The following is a 23,487-nucleotide window of genomic DNA, read 5'->3' as shown; positions in this document are numbered from 1 at the left end:
ATTTCGCGTGACGAATTTACGAGAAACATTAATGTAATCTACTAACATACTCTGCAGGGCTTGGGAACCCAAATTACCAAAAAAGTAAATGCGATAAGAAATAATGCTGCAGTGCAGGTACCAATCACGCTTTATTCAAACGAACCTTTACAGCACTTCACTGCCCACTGCCACGATTCCCGCCAGCCTGCGCGAACTTTAAAAAAAGTCGGTAAGTTTCTTTTGACCTTGTTTGATCTGTGAACCAAGAGCTTTCGCTTGAGTTGGGCAACATCCAAAAGGAGGTCCTCTGCGGTGTTGCGTGAACAGATGAAGTTCCGAATGCCGTCTATGTGCCATAGCACCTCGGCGAGCATGGTAGGCACAGGCATGGCATCTGTAGCATCGTCGTTGTCCTCGTCTGATGTCGCAGTGGTGTCGGCACTAGGCAAAGCCTCCTCAATGGCGTCATCCAGCGACGCCTCGCCACAGATCTCAACATTGTCGACCGCCTCCACTTACTCGGCGAAGGTCGTGGTGACGTTTAAACCCTTGAAATCGTTGTCAGTGAAGCCCGTATCAGCCTCGAGTGGTGTTGAGGTTGTTGCATCCCCAACAGAGGAGGCAGTCTTTCGCTTAAAGCCACAGTGCTTGAACGAGTTAGCGATTGTGCTTCGCGACTCTGCGTTCTACGAACTGGCAATAAAATGTATTGCACCAAACACAGTGATCTTTTTTTCTGACTCGCTGCGCTCCATAGCCGCCAGCCGATGCTGCACTAACCACTTCTGGTACCTTTGCTTGACATACTTAATGATGCCAGCATCCAGCGGCTGCAGCCAGCTTGTGCAGTTGGGCGGAAAAAAAAACAACCTTTGTGTGCCTCAGGCTGGACGTATCAGGTGGGTGTCACAGTGCGTTGTCCACTTGTCCAATATTTTCCTCGCCTTAGCGCCCATTTTGTTGTCCAGCTGCTGCAAAAGACCCGCCGTGGTTGCTCAGTGGCTATGGTGTTGGGCTGCTGAGCACGAGCTCGCGGGATCGAATCCCGGCCACGGTGGCCGCATTTCGATGAGGGCGAAATGCGAAAATACCCGTGTACATAGATTTAAGTGCACGGTAAAGAACCCCAGGTGGTCTAAATTTCCGGAGTCCTCCACTACGACGTGCCTCATAATCAGAAAGTGGTTTTGGCATGTTAAACCCCATCATTTTTCTTTAGCTGCTGCAAAAAATTGCTGAAGAGCAAAGACGTCATCCACGCCTTTTTGTTGAAGTTGTAGCTGCACGGCAGCGTCTTCAAGTTCTTAAAGCACTGTGGCTTTGCAAACTTTCCAACAACGAGCATGGGCAGCCTCTCGGAACCGTCGTTAGCACAGAATAGTGCCGTCACACGCTCTTTACTACACTTGCCACCATGATAGCTGTCACCCTTATACGCTAGGGTTTGCTCGGGCTGCATATGGTAAAAAATGCCGCTCTCATCGGCATTGAAGACGTCACAGGGCTTGCGTGCAGCAATCATCTCCGGCAGCGACTCCATCCACTCGTTCACCGTCTAAACGTCCACGGAAGTGCTTTCTCTGCAGGAGTGGCTGTACACAATCCTGTTTTGTTTTTTAAAGCGATCTAGCCACCCGTTCGATGCCTAAAAGTCGGCGATGCCCAGACACAGTGCCACAAGGTCTGCCTTTTTTTAGAATGGAGCCGTCAACGTTGATCGCAGAGCTCCGTGCTTGATGCAGCCACTTGAGAACTTTTTCTAACTCCTCATGCTGTCCTTCTCATTCTGCATTATCACCACTTTGTTTGCCAGGATCGTCTTAAGCGAAGATTCGGGTATCTTAAGGTCCCTGGCAATGCTGGCTTTCGTGGCTCCATGCTGCTTTTCCACTTCCTCAATAATATTCAGCTTATCGCCGAGCGACAGAACTGTCCACTTTCGGGACATAGTGTGTCGTGTTGGTCCACGCAACTCAAAACGTCTGCTCAACGCTGGTGGTCGCTAGGATTACAACGAAGAACACATGCGATAAACCTAGGCCTCTCTGCGCTACTACCTTGTCGGCGATCTGCTGCTGGGAAACTGGAAGGAGAGAAACGCTTCCCCAATGCGACAAGAGGCGACACCACCGAGAAGAGAGGGAGAAAGTGATTGTGGAGAAGAAAAAGCGATATTTCAGCACAGCGAGCATCGCGGGCGCTGCTGGTGGGGGAGAGAGAAACTAATGATGAGACGAGGCAGGGAAGAAAGCTGTGCTGGAGCGAACCGGTTGAGTGGTGTCAAGCGCTCCGCATGTGGAGAGACGGAGCGAGGAAAGAGACCCGCGGCACTTTTCTTTCCTCTGCCGTTCTGTCTGCGCTTCACGATGGTCGTCGTATAACGCGGGTCAGGCGTAAAATTGCGTCGGATAACTGGGGGTTTTTAATGCATTGCTTCTATGGGGACTTCGCCGGGACTGCGCTAATCCGTTGTAAAACCGGGGGACGTCTAACTGGGGTTCCACTGTATTTGTTACAAGCATGTATTCATTACACACTAATATTACCAAGCAAATTTTCATATTTACATTGTTATATCTGATAATTCATTATTTTCATTGTTTGTTGCATTGATGTTAGACAGTATATATGATGAGAAGCTTTCTGTGTGTTGTACACTGCGCACTCTGGCGTGCTGTTCAGTGGCTATGGAACTTTGATGTGGAGCCCGGTAATCACTACTATAAGCTTAGGTGCTGCTGAGATTGTGGCATTATGCAAGAGAGTAAGCGTAATAACATACAAAAAGAAGTATAAAGAATGTGTGACAATGTACTATGTAAGCCGGAGGCAGAGGAAAGGTTTTCTCTTGCTGGGACACAAAACTTGTTTGCAGTGATGATAGGCAAACAGAAAGCACTGTTTCTTGCAACGAGTGCATAAAACATGAAGTTGTGCAATAAAGGCTAATACAAAGCATCTTTTGAGTGCAGGATCTGCAAGAAGTAAATAGTTCAGGTAGCATATGAACGGTTTATTGGCCAGCTGCCTGCTCCTAAACATCATGTACTATGCAATGCCATTGTTCCAAAGGATGCTTCACATCTGCCATCATGTCCATGAATGGGGCTTGCTAACACTGCCTTAGTTAGATCTTGTACACATTCATAAATACCCAAAAATGTGGACTTCGGAACAGCTGCTGCCCTAGCACAATTGGCAGTGCAATGCACATGTAATGTGGAGGTTGTGGGTTCGGCTCCCACTGGTGGCAAGTTGTTTTTGTTTGTCCATCTTCATTTCAATTTAGCTTAGTGTTTCTGTGTTTCAATTAAAGAATACAAATAACTTCCCCTGTTATTTCCTTGGCTTCATTATCTCTTGGTTCCATATGGTTGTGACTCACAAGAGTCAGGACCCTCAGTTCCCCTTCTTCTCGTTAGTTGTCATATAGGCAGTGGTGCAGTGACCACTGTAAAAAGCAGTAATATAATATTGCTAGGCTTGGAGTCTAGTTCAACAACAAGTCAATAAATAAAGGCAGCATTGCTGGTGCCAGATGCATATCATGTATTAGACAGGTTTACCATAAAAATGGTATGTATTTGTCTCGCTCCACTTATTCCCAATGACTGCACCCTTAAGAAATAGAGTACTGCCCTAGAGTAAATCTGTTGGCCAGGTATTATTTTGTTAGAGCTATTGGCAGAATGGAATCGCATATAAAATTTAGCAAGGCTGTACAAATATAGGTTTTAACATTTCAGTGGTGGTATCATTAGTTATACAGCTAGTGTATCCCTGAAGTTTTGCTGCAATGCATTATCGTTTTGATAAAATAAGGAAACTTTCCTTTGAAGCCTTTGTAAATGTTGAGTAACCACTAAACAAGGGCTTGTTATGAAATTTTAGGAAAGTGTGATAATTATTGCAAATTTGATAAGTGTATTTTGCTGCCAAACATAATTGCCATCTTTCTAGGAGCATTTTTGTTGTCATTCTACTGTTTCCCTGTCATCCACCACTCTTGACTGGGAGTAATATAAATAGAGGTCTGCTTGAACCAATGACAAAGCACGATGAGGAAGGGAATTTGAATGGAATTGTTACATTACTTGTGGCTCTGTTATAAACAATTTATGGAGGATGAGCCCAGTACTTTACGTCCCTTTCAACAGTTTTCAAGTAGTGTGTATTCAATGGTAGGTTGAAAAAAATGTGCCAGAGTACCTTTTGACTATGTGTGCAATGCCTCAATTTCTTTTGACTGATGCTGTATGTGTCATCATTGTTGTCAGGACAGCTTCACACCACTAAATTATCACTGTGTTCAATGCCTTTCAGGTACCTCCTGATCATGCCAACAATCTTGCAAATCTATTCCAACCATCAGACTAATGGCTTGCTCTGTAGAACTGTCGAGTTCATCTGCAAGCAATTTTATATCATGCACAGAAAGCCATTTATACTTCAGGTATGTTGTTTATTTTGGTAATGATATTTGATGTTCTGTGCCAGCGACAGATGTCATAAATGAATGTTTTTGTGTGTGCAAGGATCTTAAGTTCTGGGTTTTCTCCTTGATTTGTCCCCAAATCTGCAGATGTTCGGCAGCGTGGCTCCTCTCCTTGACCTTGATGTCAACAGCAACTACGGAGATGCGAACAAGGCAAGTAAAACTAAAGAAAGTGTTATCTGAGATAAGAAATTGCATAGAGAGTTGTACATTAGCATTGGCGCATATTTTTTTGCATGTTATGTCCATTAATTTTTTGGTTTAGATTCAGATTTATAAATGGTGCAGTGACTTACGATTTACTGCCAGAAGGATGGTTAAGTTTCAAGAGAGCTGTTGCAGAGAGAATGGCTTTTGCCATATGCATTTGGATTTTCTTTTCTTTCTCAATAAAGCTGTGTATTTGTACAAAAGTTTGCCTATTTCTGGTGGCTTAGGAAAGCTTCATAATATGTATGACAAAATAGAAGGAAATCTAAACAAAAAAAAGTGGTTGCAAAAAAATTCTAGCAGAACCCATCTCACCATGACTTTTGGCGTTAATATGATTAGCATTCAAGCAATGTAGCAACACACCATTTTTTTTCACATTTATTTATAATCTGTAGTAGTCGTTTTGAGGTTTTCATTGCTTTGCTTTCATTAGAAATTTCATGTATTAGGGGTCCATTCCTCTTGTTTGGCAGCTGATAAGGCCCTCTTAAGTTACATTTCCTAACTGCAGTGGAGGCTCTGTAACCAGTTTTATATATAGTTGTGATTGACATTATAGCAATTTGTCGTGGCAGCTAAAAGGTTAAACGATTTCACCAAAAATTGAGGCATCAGCTACGCGAACAAAATGTCTAGACTGAATGCCACATGAGCGATATAAGACTGAACAAAGCAATGCCGCCACCCCATGACCTTGAGGTCTCAATGGTCAACGATTCAGTGTGTTATCTTTAATATCGAAGGCCGTTGCCTTTGACTGGGAAACTCAACGTAGTACAATAAGACCTGAATATAAAGGGACACTAAAGTGAAAAATGATTTCTTCTGCATCAGTAAATTACCGTTCTACTGCACCAAAAACACCACTCTTACAACAATATGACATTTGGTAAGCCAGAAAAAGTGCAAGAATGAAATACGGGTGGCGACGCCTACTTAAGTTCCCGCACCTGGGGGCTGCGACTTCTTGGATTTTGATGGCATCTTCTAGGGCCTACTAATTATATATAGTGATACAGATAGACTACATTGTGTTCTAAAGGAACCAAATATTAAATATGGCAAGTTTCGGGAACCTTTATTCAGCCAATGTGGCCCAAATGCGAAAACATACTTTGGAATCCCTGACGTCACGCTGACGTACCGGCGCTGGGGTTTCAGCGCGAAATTCAAATACTGATACTTGAACCTTCATTTTCTCATCTAATAACCAAACTATTTTTTTTATATGACTGCCTGCAGGGTAGTCAAACAATGCTTCTTTAGTCTAAACTGATTTGTTGTTTCGCTTTAGTGTCCCTTTAAAGTAAGCAATGCGGCACATGGTAGCAACACGGCTACTGCTTTGTAGTTACCATGCACTATAAAAAGGCTCCTGACTAAAATGAACTGTGGGACACATCAAAGGTTGCTTGTTTATTTAGTTTTTGGGCATGCATGTTGCATGCCCAAAGTCATTTGCGCTGCAGAATGGTCATCTGTACGTATACTGATCACAATGCTAACACTAAAAGCCCATGCCTCCAGGTTGCATGGAACTGCAGTTTGTATCATGCAGGTTGAGGAGATTGTTCCACGTTTTTATTCTACACAAGGTAAAAAGGGACACTGTGTGAAATCACACCAGCCTGTATGCAGGGTGTCCCAGATAACTTTAGCCAGAGTTTAAAACTATGTGAATGCCATGTAGTTGGACAGAACCAAGGTAATGTTGGTTGGCGACTGGCTGCTCGAGGCACTTTGCCTGTATTCACGGGCTTATTTCACTTTCGGAAAAACACTTTTATGTAGCACGTATTGAGCAACAGAAAGCTGTATCGGGAGTTTTTCATGTCGCTCTACAATTTTCTCATTGACACTCTTAATCTAGTTATAATACTTGAGTAGTTAATTAATTAATTAGGCAGAATTAAAAACATAATTTGAGTATCTCCAAGTGACGGCAAACAACATTACCTTGGTTCTGTACAGCTACGTGGCATTTGCATATTTCTAAACTCTGGCTAAAGTTAGCTGGGGCACCCTGTATATGGAAACTGCTGCATGATGACATCATCGTTCCTTCACTTTTACGTTGCAGTTACAACATCATATGCTTAGAACTACACAAAGTTGAGCTAGTTGGTAGGGATTCCTTGTGAACAATGTAAGAGGTGGAGACACGGACACAAGAGAAGAGAACCAGACAACACAAACGGCGTTTGCATTGTCTGGTTCGCTTCTCTTGTGTCCATGTCTGCATGCCTTGCCTTTTTTTCACATCATCATATGCCTTTACGACATCAGTGTGCCATATAGCACATGAACGTGCACCGCATTTCCTTACAGTATGCTTTGCGGCCATTCGACGTGTGTTGACAACAAGTTGACATGTCGCTGAATTAGACAGTAGCTTTCAGCTTTCATGGCGTGCAGATTCATTATCATTCAGAACTCGGACACCCCCCCAACCCCCCTTGTGAGCATGAATGAAATGCATGCAGCACTGCGGCTTGGTGAATCGCACAGCAATGAGCCTAGAACGCTGCTACTGTGATGGCCTTTTTTTGCAAGGACTGCTGAAGTGTGGATGTGGCATGTGATGGTTTTGTTAAATCAGAACTTTAATGTAAAATACACCTAGTTGGGATGGTGTTGGGTTAATTTTTTGGTCGCTTGTGAAACCCTAAAATGCCCTTCGTGGAACCCCTGGGTTCCACAAAACTAATTTTGGGAACCTCTAGTTAAATGGGTAGAGCGTCGAGCTCCAGCGGGAACCTAGTGAGGGAACCAGGTTCGGAACCAACTGTTGGGGATATATTTTATTTAAGAGAGCTGGCTTGCATGATGGAAGCTGGTAAGGGCGCTATGTGGAATTTCTAGGATTGTACCCATGGTCTAATGGGTAGAGCATTGGGCTGCTGTGCTGTAGGAAACGGGTTCTAAACCAGCAATCGAACATTTTTTCCCCTTTTTTCTAGGAGTTATGTGAAGCGGCTAGATAGCAGCACACCAAAGTGAGGTCATCAGGCTCAGAATGCTAATCGCATTGAAATTAAATCTTGAATTAACCAACAGTTGGCAGCCAAGGGAAGTCTCGGCCTGTGGCCCGCGTTTCAACTAGGGGACTTGCCATGAGAAAGACGGTCGAAACATTGACTTGATGCTGAGGCACTTTTGTTTGCCTACAGTTGATCATGTTTCAGAAGGAAGTTTAGAGTAGGGTTTTGGAGAGTATGGTATAAGTGGCTCTAATGGCTAAACTACTCCCTTGTTTACGCTGAGTTTTTGTGGGGAGGTGACATTTAGCTGTGAATTTTGTTTGCTACCATGTTTCGACAGTGTACTTGCCTATTGCATCAGAAAAAAAAAAAAAAAATCTGCAGATCCCACACACTGTGTGAATCGGTTTAAGCAAAGCTTTCATAGTTGTTTGTTTTTAACATGAAGAGGCCATTTATGCCTGCCTTAAGCATGCTTGGAGTGTTAGCACGGCCACCTTAGTGGCAGCGTTACAGCAGTGCAGTGAAGCTTGTTATCAGAGTTTTATCTAATATAGCTTAGTTCATAGTTTCCTTGTGAAAAATTTCAAGCAAATTCTTGCTCCCTCTTTTTTTTTTTGCAAGTTACATTGATGCCCCTGCCCTGTGCTACATTCTGCAGATGCAGCCCAAGGCATTCTTCCAACTGCTGCAGTCTCTTGCACAGTACATTGTCGACCCACTGGACATTTTGGAACTGGTTGATGCAGAGAAGCCACTGAGGGCGCTTGACTTTTGCTACCAGATGGACCCCGACACCTTGACCATACTGGATGCCATTTCACTTAGTGTCACAGTTGTTTCATATGCTTCTGACTCGCACAGGGGCCACCAGATGCTGGTCAGTTCCCTCTCCCGTTTTAAGTTTATTGTGATTAATAGAGCATCATCAAAGAAATGTGTGTGTATCAGTTTAATTAATGAAATTCTCAGTAATCAATAAAAAAAATAAAGTTGAGAAATACACAACTAGTGCATTTAGCTGCGCCTTTTGGTGAAGGACATATTAAAGTATGCTAGCGCAACCAGTGTGTCAGAATGGAACAAGGACAGAAACGAAAAAGGAAACAAAACACTATTTTTGACCAGTATGAAGATGTAACCGAAGCATTAATTTTTTTCTGTTCTGGAGTGAAACCAAAATATTTTTTATCAGTTTTCGTTTCAAGGGGAAAGTCGGCAATCCGAAACAACCGATGTCAAGCAACGTCAGAATTAGCACTTATCTCGGGGCTCTGCATTAGTGCCTATCTTGGAGATGGATAGTGTGAGCGATAGCTGGTCAAGCGCTCCACTAATCTAAGCCTGCCGCTCGGTGCACTAGCAGATTGGCATCGTAGCAAAACTTGGGACTTGCATGCTGAAAAGCTTATTGTTTCGTTTTCCACAGGTACAATGCTTTGTTACCAAATTTTTATTATTCGATTATGTTCACCTAGGTTATTTAAATTTGTTTTAGCCGAACAGAGGTTTCGTATTTTAGCGAGTAAATTGGATGATGTGCTGCTTCTGACATCATGTTCAGTGCCTTGACTCAAGGCACTGAGCATGATCTCAGAATTCATAATTCAGTTATTGAGAAAAGTAAATACGATGTTTTTATCATTACTTTGCTTCGAAGATTTTTGCTTGCGAACCGAAACTGTTATGAACCATTACGGATTGTTTTGTTTTTTTCATTCCAGAGCAGAACTGAAATGGAACTTTTTTCAGTGGAATGAAACTGAAACAAGTACGAAAAACATCTTGTTCTGACACCCTGAGTGCAACGGTTTCTAGTAAATGAGCATGGCTTGAGTAACGGCTAGCTTTAGTTTTGCAGTACAGCATGTTGACTGCCTTCACAGTTTGCAGGGTAAACTAGTAAAGTTTTGTTAGCTTGCTGACAAAGGGCCGATTGGAAAGAACACATCCAAAACTGTAAGGAGGGCTGGAAGAGGTTAGTTGGCTTGTGCTGTCACACATTTATCTGTTTGCAGAATAGTTTGTGTTTTCTGGCATTTTTATCTTCCAACCATTTATCAGTGAATGTGGTTATGAAGGCAGTTACCTGGGAAGGTTGATCATCCACAGCTCTGACGTGGACCGCATCTGTTGCCCAAAAGTTAGCATGCTGCGTTTGAGCTGCTATTTGTATCTCATGACCACCGCCATGTGTCATCTGTTGGAGGATAACAAATGTGAACATAGCACCACCAGTGCCTGAAATTGTAAAAAAAAAAAAAATGCTGAATGCACAGCAGCATCATACTGACAAAACGGAGGTTGGTGACTGCATTTTAAAGGCAGCTTAGCAGTACCAACCAAAATGCTGCCAAAGCCACTATCCAAGCAGCTGCATACTAAGGGTTCCAAGCAAGAAGAAAAACAACTAAAGACATATCCTTTGTGTCCAATGTATGCAGTGAGATAAATGGCCTAGCCATTATAGTAAATTTATCACTAATCCTAGTGGATTTAAATCTTTTCTAGCTGCAAACATTTTTTTTAAACAGGTAACAACTTTTTAGTGAATTTCAGATGAAGTGTCAATGAAATTTTACAGTAAGATTGAATGAACTAAACTTCTAAATTTGTGTAAATTTATCTGTATAAATATAACTTTTTATAGATAAATTTCAAAATCTTCGAATGAACTTGTAATTAGATTTCTGATGAACCTACAAAACTATTCAGCAGATTATAGTAAATATAGTATAGTAAGTGTAGTAAATTTAAATGCTACTCAAAGAGATTTCTTGCAAGAAACGTACCTACTTGGCATAGTACACACATATCTAATATCCGTTTTAATATCAGTACGATGAAATGTCTATGCGTACAACTCTTTTGGTGCACTGTATGTTGGAAGACATGGTGGATTTCTTGTGAGGTATTCAATAAACCATTTGCCAGAGGCAAAAACAAGTTACTTTTCATAAAAATTTGTAAATTTTAGATGTGTTCTTCTAGTACTTACAGTATCATCAGAATAATAATGGATACTTACACTACTTATCAATGCTGCTTTACTATATCTGATCTTAGTTCTCATATAAAGCTTTCTTAACAAATTCCAACTGTATTTACATATTTAGCGAATTATGGGAGATATGTTTGTTGCTGTACAAAATCTTTGCAAGAAAAATAGCAGCAATGATTGAGGAAGTGCCAAGAAACAGCATGCAGTTGAACTCAGATGTATTGAACCCACATATAACAAATTATTGTATAGAATGAACAGCTCCCAAATTCCCTTGAAAATGTTTGTATGAAATATTTATTTTATATATCGATATACCTATATACAGACCTTTTTTGTGATCCCCTTCAGATTCGATGTATCTGGGTTTGACTGTATATGCTGCAAAGGGTGTTGACGCAGCATCTAAGCAACATGCTGACTATTCCCACATGTCAGCACACATGTGGTTTATGCGCTCTGTGTGATAAGCAACATTTCTTTGAAGGGTGACAGGTTTGAGGTTCTCTTCTGGGAGTGAGTTGTAAGATTTGTGATTTGTGGTTATGCCTGTTTCCAGGAGCTCCTGAAGTGTATTTTGAGCGTAGAGCCAAAAGCTGGGTGGTGAAGGTGAAGGGGGGATCTCATTTTGCTTAAACATTTTTCTGTTATTCCTAACTGCAAGGGGGACACTGCCCCCTTTGAATGGAACCTGTGGGTGCGAGCACTCGCCTCCACGGTCTCCCCCTGATTCCAGAACCTTTGCCTGTTTGTGGATACAGGATGGATGATTGCAGTTGAAACTCTACATAATGGACACAGATATAATGAATAATTGTATATAACATCGTAAGTGTAGAACAGTTCTTGCCAACATCAGCATGTAAAGAATATATGCTTATAACGAATATCAGCTACAACTAAAGTATTTTTTGTGTTGGACATACCTGTCTTCTTTATAATGAGGTTTGACTCTATTTTGCTTGTGTCATTACCATTCTTTTTGTCTTCCTTCAAATCTTGTTTTCTCCTTTCTACACATTTTTTCACATCTGAGCTTTTAATCAATGCAGACTATCTTGGAGGCGGTGCTGCCTTTCTACCTACAGCACCTGCAGTCCTTGACCACCAAGAGAGAAACTCCTGGGGGGCCACGAGCTGAGCTGCAGATGATTCACAATGTGTCTGTTTGCATGAAGACCCTGATCAGCAATTGTGAGGCTTTGACAAGGTTTGTGACATGTTGCAGTGATGAGAAATGATTAATTAAAGTGGGCTGTAACGTTGGAAAGCAGAGAAAACAGGAGGACAAATTCAGTCCATAGCAGGCTGCAATGTAAGTGTTTGGGTAAAGAAAGTGCGATAAAACATCAATTGAACAAATGCAAATTGTATTGGGAAAAGTGCATTCAATTGTATATTTGCTGAACTAAATAATGAACAGGATGTGTCATAGAAAGCAGCTCAGTTAATGATGAGTAGTATGGGATGCCTGATATCACTAATACTTCCTGAACCATAAAAAGTTGAGCTAGTTGGTAGGGATTCATCGTGGAAGAAGGTAAGACGTGAAGACATGGACACAAGAGAACCAGACAACACAAACGCCGTCTTATAAATTGAAGGGCACACTGTGGTGGAAAAAGAAAGTTAACGCAATACTTAACTGCGCATGCTCAGGTATGGTAGCGCCACTTGTCAAGCAGGCACACATGCGAGCCTACACAAGACATAACTATTTAGGCATTTCATTTCTTCTTTGTGCAAGTTACTTGAAGGCTGGCTCACGCATGCACTTCCACTACTATTGATATGCCAGGCTTTGACCATTAGAGGTGTTTCTTCATTCTTGTGACTGTATAAAGCAGTGCATTCATCAAAATTTGGCATGCATTTACAGTCTCGACAGTGCAAAGAAAGATTAGATAGCGATCCTCTGGTTAATGACCTTTTATGTTCCTGTAATCTCTGATTAACACAACAGCCTGTCTGCCCTACATAAACTCAGTCGTAACTAAAGGAACACTATATGCCAGACCAGAATGGCCATCCATGAATTTCTTCGTACTTTAAGAAGAAAATGTCTGTCTGCCTTTTGTCTTTTACCTGCTCATTTTTTCTCTGCATGGCGGGACAAATCTTACCTAGCTTACTGGCAACCGTAAAAACAGCACCATGCCTGCTTCCTACTTTCTTTAGCCTGTGGGAAAAGGAATGGATGTATAAATACATATGACTCATTTCTTGTTATTATTGCTTTCTGCAACTATGTTCCAACTTGACGAAATGATGGACATTTTTAAGCAATCTGCGACAGTGGCTACTGCAATGTGAGGATAACCTACTTCTAATAGACACGTAGCCTGTGCATTAAAGCTGGCACTCATTTTGTGCACACACGATTTGGTGAGAGAGCTTAAGGCATGACATGGCAATTCTGTTTTTGCAACCTTAGAATGCTTGGATGAAAAGTCTAGCAACGGTTTTGAAGATCTAGGAGAGTACAGCCAGCACACGTGGTTCTCCTGAAACATCAAGGAAATGTCTAGGAATTATATTGTGCTATTACAAGGCAATTCTTAGTAATCTTTAACCCTCCTGCATTCGCTTGAAATTGTTCGCTCCCTGAGGTAACAACGGATTCAAATTTATCCCTACTACATAATATCAGGTAATTGTCCACTTAATGATCATCTAAGGCATCCTGTAAGTATTTGTCAATCTTGCTAAGGTATAGGTCGCTGATGTTAGGGGGCAACCTTGGAATCAATGCGAATTCCTAATTTCTGCACAAAAACGCATTCTCTCCACCCAACCGGCATTGACTTTTATATACTAGGAAATAATTTCCGTTGAGACACATTTTTGTCTAAGGAAGCTGATTCCTCCAGTTGTCCATTAATACAGTTTTTAATACGATTTAACAGCTTGTCATGCAACAAAGAGTAGTAAATCCCTGAAGAAATCTAGATTGCCCTTCTAGAAACATTATTCCGTGAGCTGACTTTGTCACTCAGAAGAGGACACTATTTACCACAATCCAAATCCCCCACTACAGATGGAGTTACTTGTGCAGGCATCCTAAGCTGCACTGTCGTCGTACTTCTTACGTGTGCACTGCCACTCTTGGAGGTCATACTTTGCCAGACTCTTATCACCTCCTTTGGGTCAGAGGTCCACACATAGAAGGCACTATTGGTGATGATTACATAGCACTGACAGTGGTCTGAAAAAACGTTTCTATTTATGCCAATACTATTTGCTTCATGATGTGTAGCAAGCTACTTTGATGTGATGTTGCTCTTTCTATTTGCTTGCTGTGCAGAAATTACACAGGACCTCAAAAAGCGATTGACTTGAGGGGTTCTAGCATCAAGAATGCCTCACGAGGTGCTTGTTCGCCTCCTTTCGAAGTTGAGGAAGACCTGCCTTCAAGGTGAGTAAAAGTAATGCCGAAAACTGGCCCATGTTACCTGCAGGAAACAAACCTTGTCAGCAGGTTTATGTTAATTCAGCTCTTGTTAATTAAATCTTTTGTTTAATTCAGTCATTGATCTTTTGTTTAATTTGATCCCAACCGAAGGTCCCAGCCAGTGCCCCGTCATTTATATTTGCCCAAACTTTCGTCATTTCAATCTAAAGTTAGTCTTCGCCAGATAATTCAAACTTGACCAGTCAGCCAATCGGGCACGAAACCAAAACTGCCCTTGCAGTGTTTGTATGTTTTACTGCATATCATGGCTGTATGGTGGCGAGGTCCTTGAACACATTTTAAAGGGCTCCTCACCAGGCCACACAGAAAACTTCGATTATACGTTGGAAATTATTACATGTCTTCTAGGGAGCGTTCTGCCACAAATTTTTTTCAGATCGGTTAAAAATAGCTGAGATTGCAATATTTCAGTGCAGCAAATCCATGATTTTAGGAGGCAAGCTCTTCTGCCAAGTGAGACGCTCTCTCCAGTTGCCTTGTCTAGCCTCCACAAGTGAAATTTCTTCCCTGCATTCTCCTACACTGGACCTTGAGGATTGCATGACGCATACGTCATGGGCCCCGCCTTTTTTCCTTTTTTCTCCTCGATTTTTTTGCGGTGGGGCGCACTTCCGCTGGCAATGTTCCGCGCGAGCTGTTTTGATTGTCTTGTTTCGTGCAGTGCACAATTTTGCACACTGTGCATGAGCACACCTGACTATAAGTCTGTGCTACATGAATACTGAAGCAGACACAAGTGGATCACAGATCATGATCACGCACTGCTACACAGTAGAAAATGACGTAGTTTCGGTGTCTGTGTGCGCGACTGCTCGGTGTGGGAACAAGCAGACGAAACAGAAGTACATCTCTCTTGCTGCGGTGTGAAGTTAAAAAAAACACACACACACACACACACGCACGCAGACATTCGGTTTGTGTCTTTAATTCGTGTGTTCTAGCAACATATTACACAAATAATGGATGCTGCCTTGAATAATTTTCGAAGTCACGTGTCACCATGAGTGACGTCACAGCACGAACATGTGTACGTAGGCGCACTATCACGTGCACGTCATCCTCTGGCTTGGAGGGCGGCGGCCACGAGAAGGGAAAACGGCATTCGGTTTGTAATTTCAGATCTTTCCGCGGTGCTTAGTGATGTAATACTTTGCAGACATGAGCGTTATCGTGCATTGTATGTTCTGCGCTTGTCAGCTCAAAATGGCCAAACCTGGTGAGGGGCCACTTAAGCCACCATCTTTCTGCTGCAAGTTGCGTAGACTGATGGTTTTAGATGATTCCGGAGTAGGTCAAAGCAGCGATTTTGAAATATTTAGTATTTTAATAATGCAAACAAATGACTGCATCGCTGCTGACTGCATCATCACCCAGTGGTGCTGACCAGAACCATCGTCGACGTCACAACTCACTGTTCCATAATTGGTTAAAAACTAATGTTCATATGACCACTGCATTGCGGCAAAATGTACTCAATAATTGATTTTATTTTTGTTTGCTATACTCTTTATGTTGTCGCACACCAACACAGCCATGAAAAAAATTTCTGCAACCACAAAACTAGGTAGGGGTGCTGGCTGTTTTTTCACTTCTGGTATGGTGACATACCTCTGGCCTCTGAGCACAAAAGCTTCTCTTCTTGCTTTTGCATGCTTGTGAACAGCCTTGTTGCCTCGCTGCCTCATTTTGCTCGTTGCTCTCAGGGTGCAGGTTTCTCACCTCAGTGCGTTGTTGCTGCACTCTTTTTGTTGTTCGCGGTACTACGCTGAACTAAAGCTGAAATGAAGAAAAGAGATGTTTCACAGTCCCAGGTTGCTCGTCCAGTGTCTTGAGCGCACTGGTGTAATTGGAATCTATGATCATAGAACATGTAGGCACCCATGGAGTGTGACTTCTTACGTAGGCGTTTGGGGCTCTTACCATTGGTAGATTGGCAGTGAGGGGTTACATGAGTGGGTGAGAGAAACGGGCAAAGAAGACAGCATAAAATTTGGGTTGAATGCATGCATTTTTTTTTGTATCTTGAAATTTCTCGGCTGAATAACTTTAGATTGTGTGCCCCTATCGCTGCCATTCTTGTTGCATTTATTTCTCCTACCGTCAGTCTAAGCAATCTGCAATCGAAAAACGGTGGCTTAAAAAGTATTTGAGGGCCCCTATAAAAACCGTGCAGCAAAGCTGACTTCAGGGATCCAGCCACCATCGTACAACACATATTAGTCTCTTGCCCATTGTTCTAACTAAAATATTGGTTGCACATTAGATTTCTACATTGTTTCAGAGTGTTAATGTCGTTTCATAGTTACTTCTCTACTTTGGACACGTAGAAAGTGGGCAGGCATTTGATTCGAGGGCATGTTAGAATAGCACAAATACTTGCCAAATGAATCAGCAGTGTGTCTGAATGTTTTTTATGCATCTTGTTTAATTCCACCAGATAATTCAATAAATTTCATCGGTCCCATCAGGGTCAAATCAACGGAAGTCGACTTACCCATAAGTACCAAAAATTTTTAGGCTTGTACTATAACTTTCAAGCAGACTTTTTGAGTGAGTGGCTCATCAAGACTGACAGTCAAGTTTGTCATGACTGTCAGCTTTAAGTATTAGCTGAAGAAAGGCTTATTCTTATTCCATGCAGGCATACTGTTGGAGCCATTGTATATTCTGGCACTACCAAATAATAAATTCTCAGGTTTAAGTATTTTGACTTGATATAAAGGTATACTTGATGTATCTTCAAAATCTCAAAGTGTACTGTGAAGTTCATTTGCTGCTCCAGTTAACCATTTTCCATACTGCATTTTTCCACAGTGCCAAAACATTAATCGAAACAGCAATGCATTTTTCTGCAGGTTTTGAGCACTTATTTCTCAAAACTAGTCCAAGGCTTTTGGCAGATTGCTTTCAGTACTGGCTGACTCCAATCCTTCAATACAACATGCATCCAGAAGTCTGTAATTAAAGATCAATTAGTGAAATATTTTAAATTAGTTATAGTATTGACAATTATCACACTAATTCTGATTGATATCTGCCACTGCTATGAAGATAGGGCTGCAAAAATTGTCATTTTATCTCAAAAACCCTACTTTTAAAAATCTAAGACTGTCTTCACAGAACACACGGCATATCAAGAAACAATCTTCATAAGATTGTTTCAATCTTCGTAAGATTCATAAGATTCACCAGTAAAGGAGTGCTTGCACCAACGTACATTTCTTAAACTGCTTGGGACATTATAAACAATTTGCATGCATGCATAAGTACCACCAGCATTGTTTTCAGTTGAGAAAAGAAAACCATCCAGTTCATCAGTGTCTGATGGTTCAAATGTTATGATTTAATGTAAGTTAGGCACGTCAACTGCCCAGGACACAATGTGGGTGCACAGCTAGTCAAGATTGCTAAGTGTGTAAATGTTACTCCGTTGATTCCACTGTTTGGCACCAAACCCTGTGCTTAGTTTGGGCTGTTAAAAAAAAAAGTGCAATATGAAAGTGTTATATGTCAGGACACTCCAAGGCACTCGTTCTAACATAGAAAGATAAATAAAGTCTCATAACCTTACTTTCCCATTATCTTTACACAAATATTTGTTATGTGGCAGGTTTGTGAATGAGACGCTGTATGGGTCGAGGAAGCCAGGTGTAACTCACTATGAACGGGATGACGAGGACAGTGATCTTCTGCGACTTGAGTTCCGGCAGCCACGGGACACACTGTTATCAGTGGTGGCAGAATTCCTTACTAAGTGCTCAGCTCGCCTGGCTGATCTGAGCAAGAAGATCCCTGACTTGCCCAGCAAGGCTACCGAGCTCCTGGATGTCAAGTGCCACTTGGTATGTCAGCCCTGCTTGAGCCCAAAATCTGTGTGAATGCAACTAGACAAAGCTGAGTGTACAGGTGGCCCTCAAGCATTTTAAGTGCATGCAAGGATTTGAAAAAACTATACAGTTCCAGATGCCCTCACTATTCAAGCTTGTGTGAGCAAAATTTTGCCTATACTGGTGCTCTCGAAAATCAGCAATTTGCATTCATTGATAAACCAACGTCACATGTGCATGGCCTTAGTGGGAATGACAGCAGTTTTAAAACTGTGCTTGTGAAGCGAACAGTAAGACGTGTCTATGTGCAGTGCTCAGCAGTTCAAACACAATACTCGAACTGCATGGTGGCTGGCACTTCTTGTGCCACCGGTGAGCACTTGGTGATTGGTGGGGGTACAGATGCAATAACAATGTGTAACATAGGCTCTCACTTTCACTGCACTATAACATAAAGCATCATGGGATGGATGGATGGATGGGTGGATGGATGTTATAAGCGTCCCCTTTGGAACGAGGCGGTGGGTTGCGCCACCAAGCTCTTGCAATTATACTACCTAATGTCCTACCTAGGTTTGAAAAAAAAAAAAAAAACCGTCTGAACTCTCACAACCAAATTTTCTGATCCCCTATTGCAAACTTTGCTTTTGTACGTCTCCGTTTTTTGTCGTTTCCCTACTTTTCTTCCACCAATCTTCCAATCGCCTCTTACTAATCTCTATTGTTGACATGTTTACTTTTCCACTGCTCTCGCTGAAGCCAAGGGCTTCAAGGAGGCCAGTGGTGCCTAAATCGACTGCTGGGCAGACGTCTTCACATTATAATAAAACATGCTCCATTGTTTCCCTAGCTTTACCGCAGCAAGCACATGCTTCTTCTTCCTTCTTATATCTCACTTTATAGGTGCGTGTTCTAAGGCATCCCGATCTCGCTTCGAAAAGTAATGAGCTTCCCTTTTAGTTATCATAAATTGTTTTTTTCCTGATTTTGTTTTTTATTCTTAAGTAGTTACATGGCAGGTTTCTTTTCCATTTTTCAGCCTCTCTGACTTTCCGCTTGACGTTCTTTGTTGCTGTGTTGCTTTGTTGCTGTTGCATCAGCTCAGTGTCCCCAGCGTCCACTGGTGGCACAGAATGTGCCAGCGTCCATGTGCTTCAAGTATCACATTTGAATCTCTGAGCACTGTTCATTAAGAAAATAGTTCCACAACCTTTCTAATAAGACATAACATAAAAGGCATGAGTGTAATGAGAAGCATGTAGTGTGGAGCAGGATAAGAATGGTTCCTGAAAGTGATACACTTGAGCATTGAGTGGACGACAAAGCTGCCCCATTATACCAAGAGCCAAGGCAACTAGCACATAAAGAGTTGTTTCTAGGATGCACTTGTGTTTGCAACGTTCCAAAAGCATGGTGCTGAATGGCTCCTGAGACCAACGACTGCACAGCGTATGGCCCAAGTTGGTGAGAGACTCATTGAAGAGCTGCACACGCCGAGTACATTTGTGGCACAGCTTGTTAAAGTGTTGGCGCGAAAGACATTCATTGAAAAGTGGCACATACCCAGTGCATTTGTGGTGCAGCCTGCTAAAGCATTGGGTCCTTGAGAAACCCTTGTGATGTGGGTTCGATTCCACAGCATCAAAGAAATTCAAGGGATCTTTTTCGACATTGTAGAGCAGCACATTCCCAGTGCCACATACCTAGTTATCGAAAGTGGCATCGAAAATGTTCATTGAAGAGTGGCACGCACCTGCCGGTACATGCCCAGTGAACCAAGTTGGTGCAAAAGAGGTTCGTTGAACACCAGCACAGACCGAGTGGTGCATACACAGTCCTACTCCTACGGTGACCCGTGTTGGCTTGAAAGAGGTTCGTCAAGAGAGGCACATGTGTACACATTGCCAAATACTCGGCCACCCAAAGTTGGACCAGTGATTGGTTTTGAACTTTATGCCCTCAGCAAAGCGGCATGATGCACTACCCACTCTACCATATACTACCCAGTGACCCAGACTTATGTGAAAACAGTTAGATGCAAACATACACAGCACCTAACGCATTAACACTCCTGCGCATAACCTGCTTGTCAGCCCTGCAGAAACTCGATTTAGTTTATTCTTGATAATTCCTGGCTATCATGGTTTTCGGGCTTTAATTATCTGAGTGCAGGTTATGTGTACATGAAGACAACCTGAAGAAGCAAAATAAAGGTTAGGCAATATAGCGTGAAAGAAAGGTTGTGGTGTCTATAGGTGGAGCACATAGGCTGCAAATATAGGGTGAAAAAACATGTTACATACTTTTGGTGCGTACTATGTATTGCAAACCCCCCCCTCCCGCTTCCTTCCAAATCATAAATTCACACCACTGTATTAGAAATTTTTAAAAAATTTAAGAATTTCTTGTCTGCTACTTAGAAAAAAAAAAACAATGTAGTGGTGTTCAAATCTTCTTGAAAGCAACTGTTATGATTGTCCCTGAAGAGGCACACACCGTCTTTGTTCAGAGATCGTGTTGTGACTGCCAGTGACCTGGTGTGCACACACCTTTATTCAGAGCGTGAGCACAGGTAGGTTTAAGTGGCGCTAGTTTTCAGAAACATATTTATAACAGCAACCCTGTGCAATAAAGCAAAGCTCTAAAAGCATTCTTGTTTTGTGTGTTTGGTCAATATTGCTTTTACTTCTCTTTTCTGTTGAAGTGGGGTGTGGCTTCATTGAAGTGTGGCAGGCACTTCTATATGCAAATTTTTACAGTCATGGGGTTTCGTGGTAATGGGAGCATACAGCCACAAAACTGCATCTGAAGGTAAAGCCTGCATTAAACTGTATTTCCACTCCTTGTATATTCAGTGTGGATCATATCTGTGAAAATACAGTATACCTGCGCTTTTGCTGAAGTACTTCTCATGCTGGCTTGAGAATTTGAGGGGAAGTTATTGGGAATTTGAATGATGTCTTTCCCAGCGTCTGGCGGAAGTGGCTCACAGCCTGCTCAAGATGGCACCATATGACCCCCAGACCATGGCATGCCGAGGCTTGCGCCGCTACCTCAATGAGGTGCTGCCACAGTCAGAGTGGGCACAAGAGGCTATGAGGCCTGCTCTTATCATGGTCATCCGTCGCCTTGACAAGACCTTTACCAAGATTGCCAAGAAGCCTGCCATACGGGCAAGTGCCAGACCTCCTAAGTCGCCTCTAATAGTTGTTCGTTGCCATCCTCGTGGAAGCCAAGTGTTGCAATAATGTGTTGGTGGCTCATGACATTACTTGTCTACTGTGTATATGACTGATGTCATATACCGTATTTACTTGCATAATGATTGCACTCGCGTAATGATTGCGCCCCTGAATTTTGTCGTCAAAATTCGATTTTTTTTTCCCGTGTAATGATCGCACCCTGAACTTGCGGCAGCGATATGTCGTATGCCAAGTCTAGCAATGATGGTCGCGCTTACAATCCGTCGAATGCTGTCGAATGCTATGCGAATGACTCTTCAAGACATACCAAGCGGTCTGCACGCATCAAACATTCTTAAGCAGTTGACGCATTTTATTCCTTTCATCACTTTCCACACATCCATGAAAAAAAAAGCTACAACCAAACTTGCTTTGGCTTTATTATTTGTAGGCTTTATAATAGTTGTGGTCAACAACAACAACAAAGAAGGCGCCTTTCGATTCTTCTCGTCTGCACTTGTGGGCACGCAGCAAATCCTGAGCGGCAATGATAGTAGCCACGTTTAAATTGATACGTTAGAAATGTACCCTATTCATATGCCGACGCTTGTAACACAGCCCACCCGCCCACCCTTAGTGTAAATGTGCCGAATTAGGATAGTAGTGAAGACAAATGCCACATTTTCCGCAGCATACCCCCCATGTGTTTCTATGTCACTGGCAACTAAGCATGCTCATCTCTGTTTCTGTCCCCTCAAAGTGGACATGGTTACGTTATTGCCACAGACTTGCCGATATTAACGATATTATTCATTACTGATACAGAAGAAACTGTTTCAATGCGCATAATGTACTCGCGAAGAAAAAAAAATCGCGTTCTGTGGGGTGGAAAAAAAATATACATCTTTTCACGGAAAATTTAACCCGCGTAATGATCGCATCCCTGAATTTGCGGCAACTTTTTTGACAAAAAAGTGCGATCATTACGCACTTTTGGTATCATATGGTATCATGGTAGTCTATGGCACTTGTCTAGAATGTGTGTGCAGCTTGTTTTAAACTGTGGCAGTGGCATTTACAAGTGGCTCTCATATCACAACATCCTCTTACTGGCTGTGGACCTTATACTGCAACATCATAGAGAGGCATATCTACCATTGCCTACCACTCCTGATGTGCTGCCGGCCAGTTCTAGTGTGTGTTTGCAGCATTTTCCTGGCTGCCACAAGCTTCTTATTTCAGTAAGAGATGCTGCCTATGCTCACTATTACTGTGGACACCAGTTGATGTGACCAGACCGCAGTGAAAAGAATGGCAGTTAAATTTTTCTTTCCTGTAACAGTCCAGTGCTGCAAGAAACGTGAATGCTGAAATCATATATTTCATTTTAATTTTAGCATCTGGCATACACATAATCAGAGAAATGTTCAAAATATAGATTGTGTCTCATTTATTTATTTCATCATTACGTCATACTAATTACTGCACTATTACATTCCTTCATCCTTGTTTCTAAAAGGGGCCCTGAAACACTTTTTTAACATAGCAAAATATGTAGCCGATCTGTTAACGAGGCTCTTGTGAATGTGTGAGCCTAATATTATTTCACTGCATGCGGCAGGGAATTTACAATCTCGTCTCTAAAGCTGTAAACAGACGCTTGCGCTCGCATCCACTGTGTTGTTATCGAAAGCTGGCCAAAAGCATTTGGCCGACCAATGCTGTTGGCTGATTTCGTGATCACGAGATCATTCTCGGTAATTCATTGCTTATATTGAGTAAAGTAAATGAAGAATATATATATCTGAAATCTCGAAAAGACAGAAAAATAACTTCATCTTTGCACTGAGCACAGCTGCATTTGCTGTGTGTGGTCTCTGAGATTGCGGCAGTGTGCTGCATAGTGTAGGCTACAGTGACTGCCACAGGGTGCCGCAACCAGTCCTTTCACTGCTGCAACATTCAACTTTTAGCCGAGGCTTTGCCATCTTCGCTTCTCCACTGCGTAGCTTCCAGCGCGCTGGTGGACACGAAAAGTGAGATAGCTCCACTTATAGTTGAAGGACACGAAACATTTTTACGGCACGAGATTCATGGGACGACATACTGTAATAGTCGGGCCACTCTATGATTAGTTAGAGAAGTGTTTCAGGGCCCCTTTACAAGCACAAGCTGCCGTTGGCTGAACTTGCACATTTCATTACAGAGACTTGTTGATTGGGATGCAGCTCGAAATCTGTTAAAAGGTGTCTACATGACACTTTACAAGCATCCATACATAGCTCACCTGCCTCATCTAAAGGTAATTTTTTTGTGGGAAGCTTTAGTCATATG

General features: G+C 42.2%; 1 protein-coding gene across 2 annotated transcripts in view; it reads left to right on the top strand.

Moving 5' to 3' along the window:
- The window catches only part of unc80 (unc80, NALCN channel complex subunit), a 167,587-nt gene that overhangs the window by 103,159 nt on the left and 40,941 nt on the right, over nt 1-23,487 (top strand). For both annotated transcript variants that reach the window (XM_065429703.2, XM_065429704.2), the window contains exons 45-52: nt 4,306-4,435; nt 4,565-4,630; nt 8,333-8,551; nt 11,725-11,882; nt 13,977-14,087; nt 17,755-17,986; nt 20,941-21,144; nt 23,360-23,455. In XM_065429703.2, the coding sequence (XP_065285775.2) occupies nt 4,306-4,435; nt 4,565-4,630; nt 8,333-8,551; nt 11,725-11,882; nt 13,977-14,087; nt 17,755-17,986; nt 20,941-21,144; nt 23,360-23,455 (1,216 nt within the window). The remainder of the gene's footprint in view (nt 1-4,305; nt 4,436-4,564; nt 4,631-8,332; nt 8,552-11,724; nt 11,883-13,976; nt 14,088-17,754; nt 17,987-20,940; nt 21,145-23,359; nt 23,456-23,487) is intronic.

Source organism: Dermacentor albipictus, chromosome 1 (assembly GCF_038994185.2).
Source record: "Dermacentor albipictus isolate Rhodes 1998 colony chromosome 1, USDA_Dalb.pri_finalv2, whole genome shotgun sequence".
Classification (NCBI taxonomy): Eukaryota; Metazoa; Arthropoda; class Arachnida; order Ixodida; family Ixodidae; genus Dermacentor; species Dermacentor albipictus.
The sequence above is the reverse complement of the archived record's forward strand: the minus strand, read 5'-3'. Positions and strand labels throughout refer to the sequence as shown.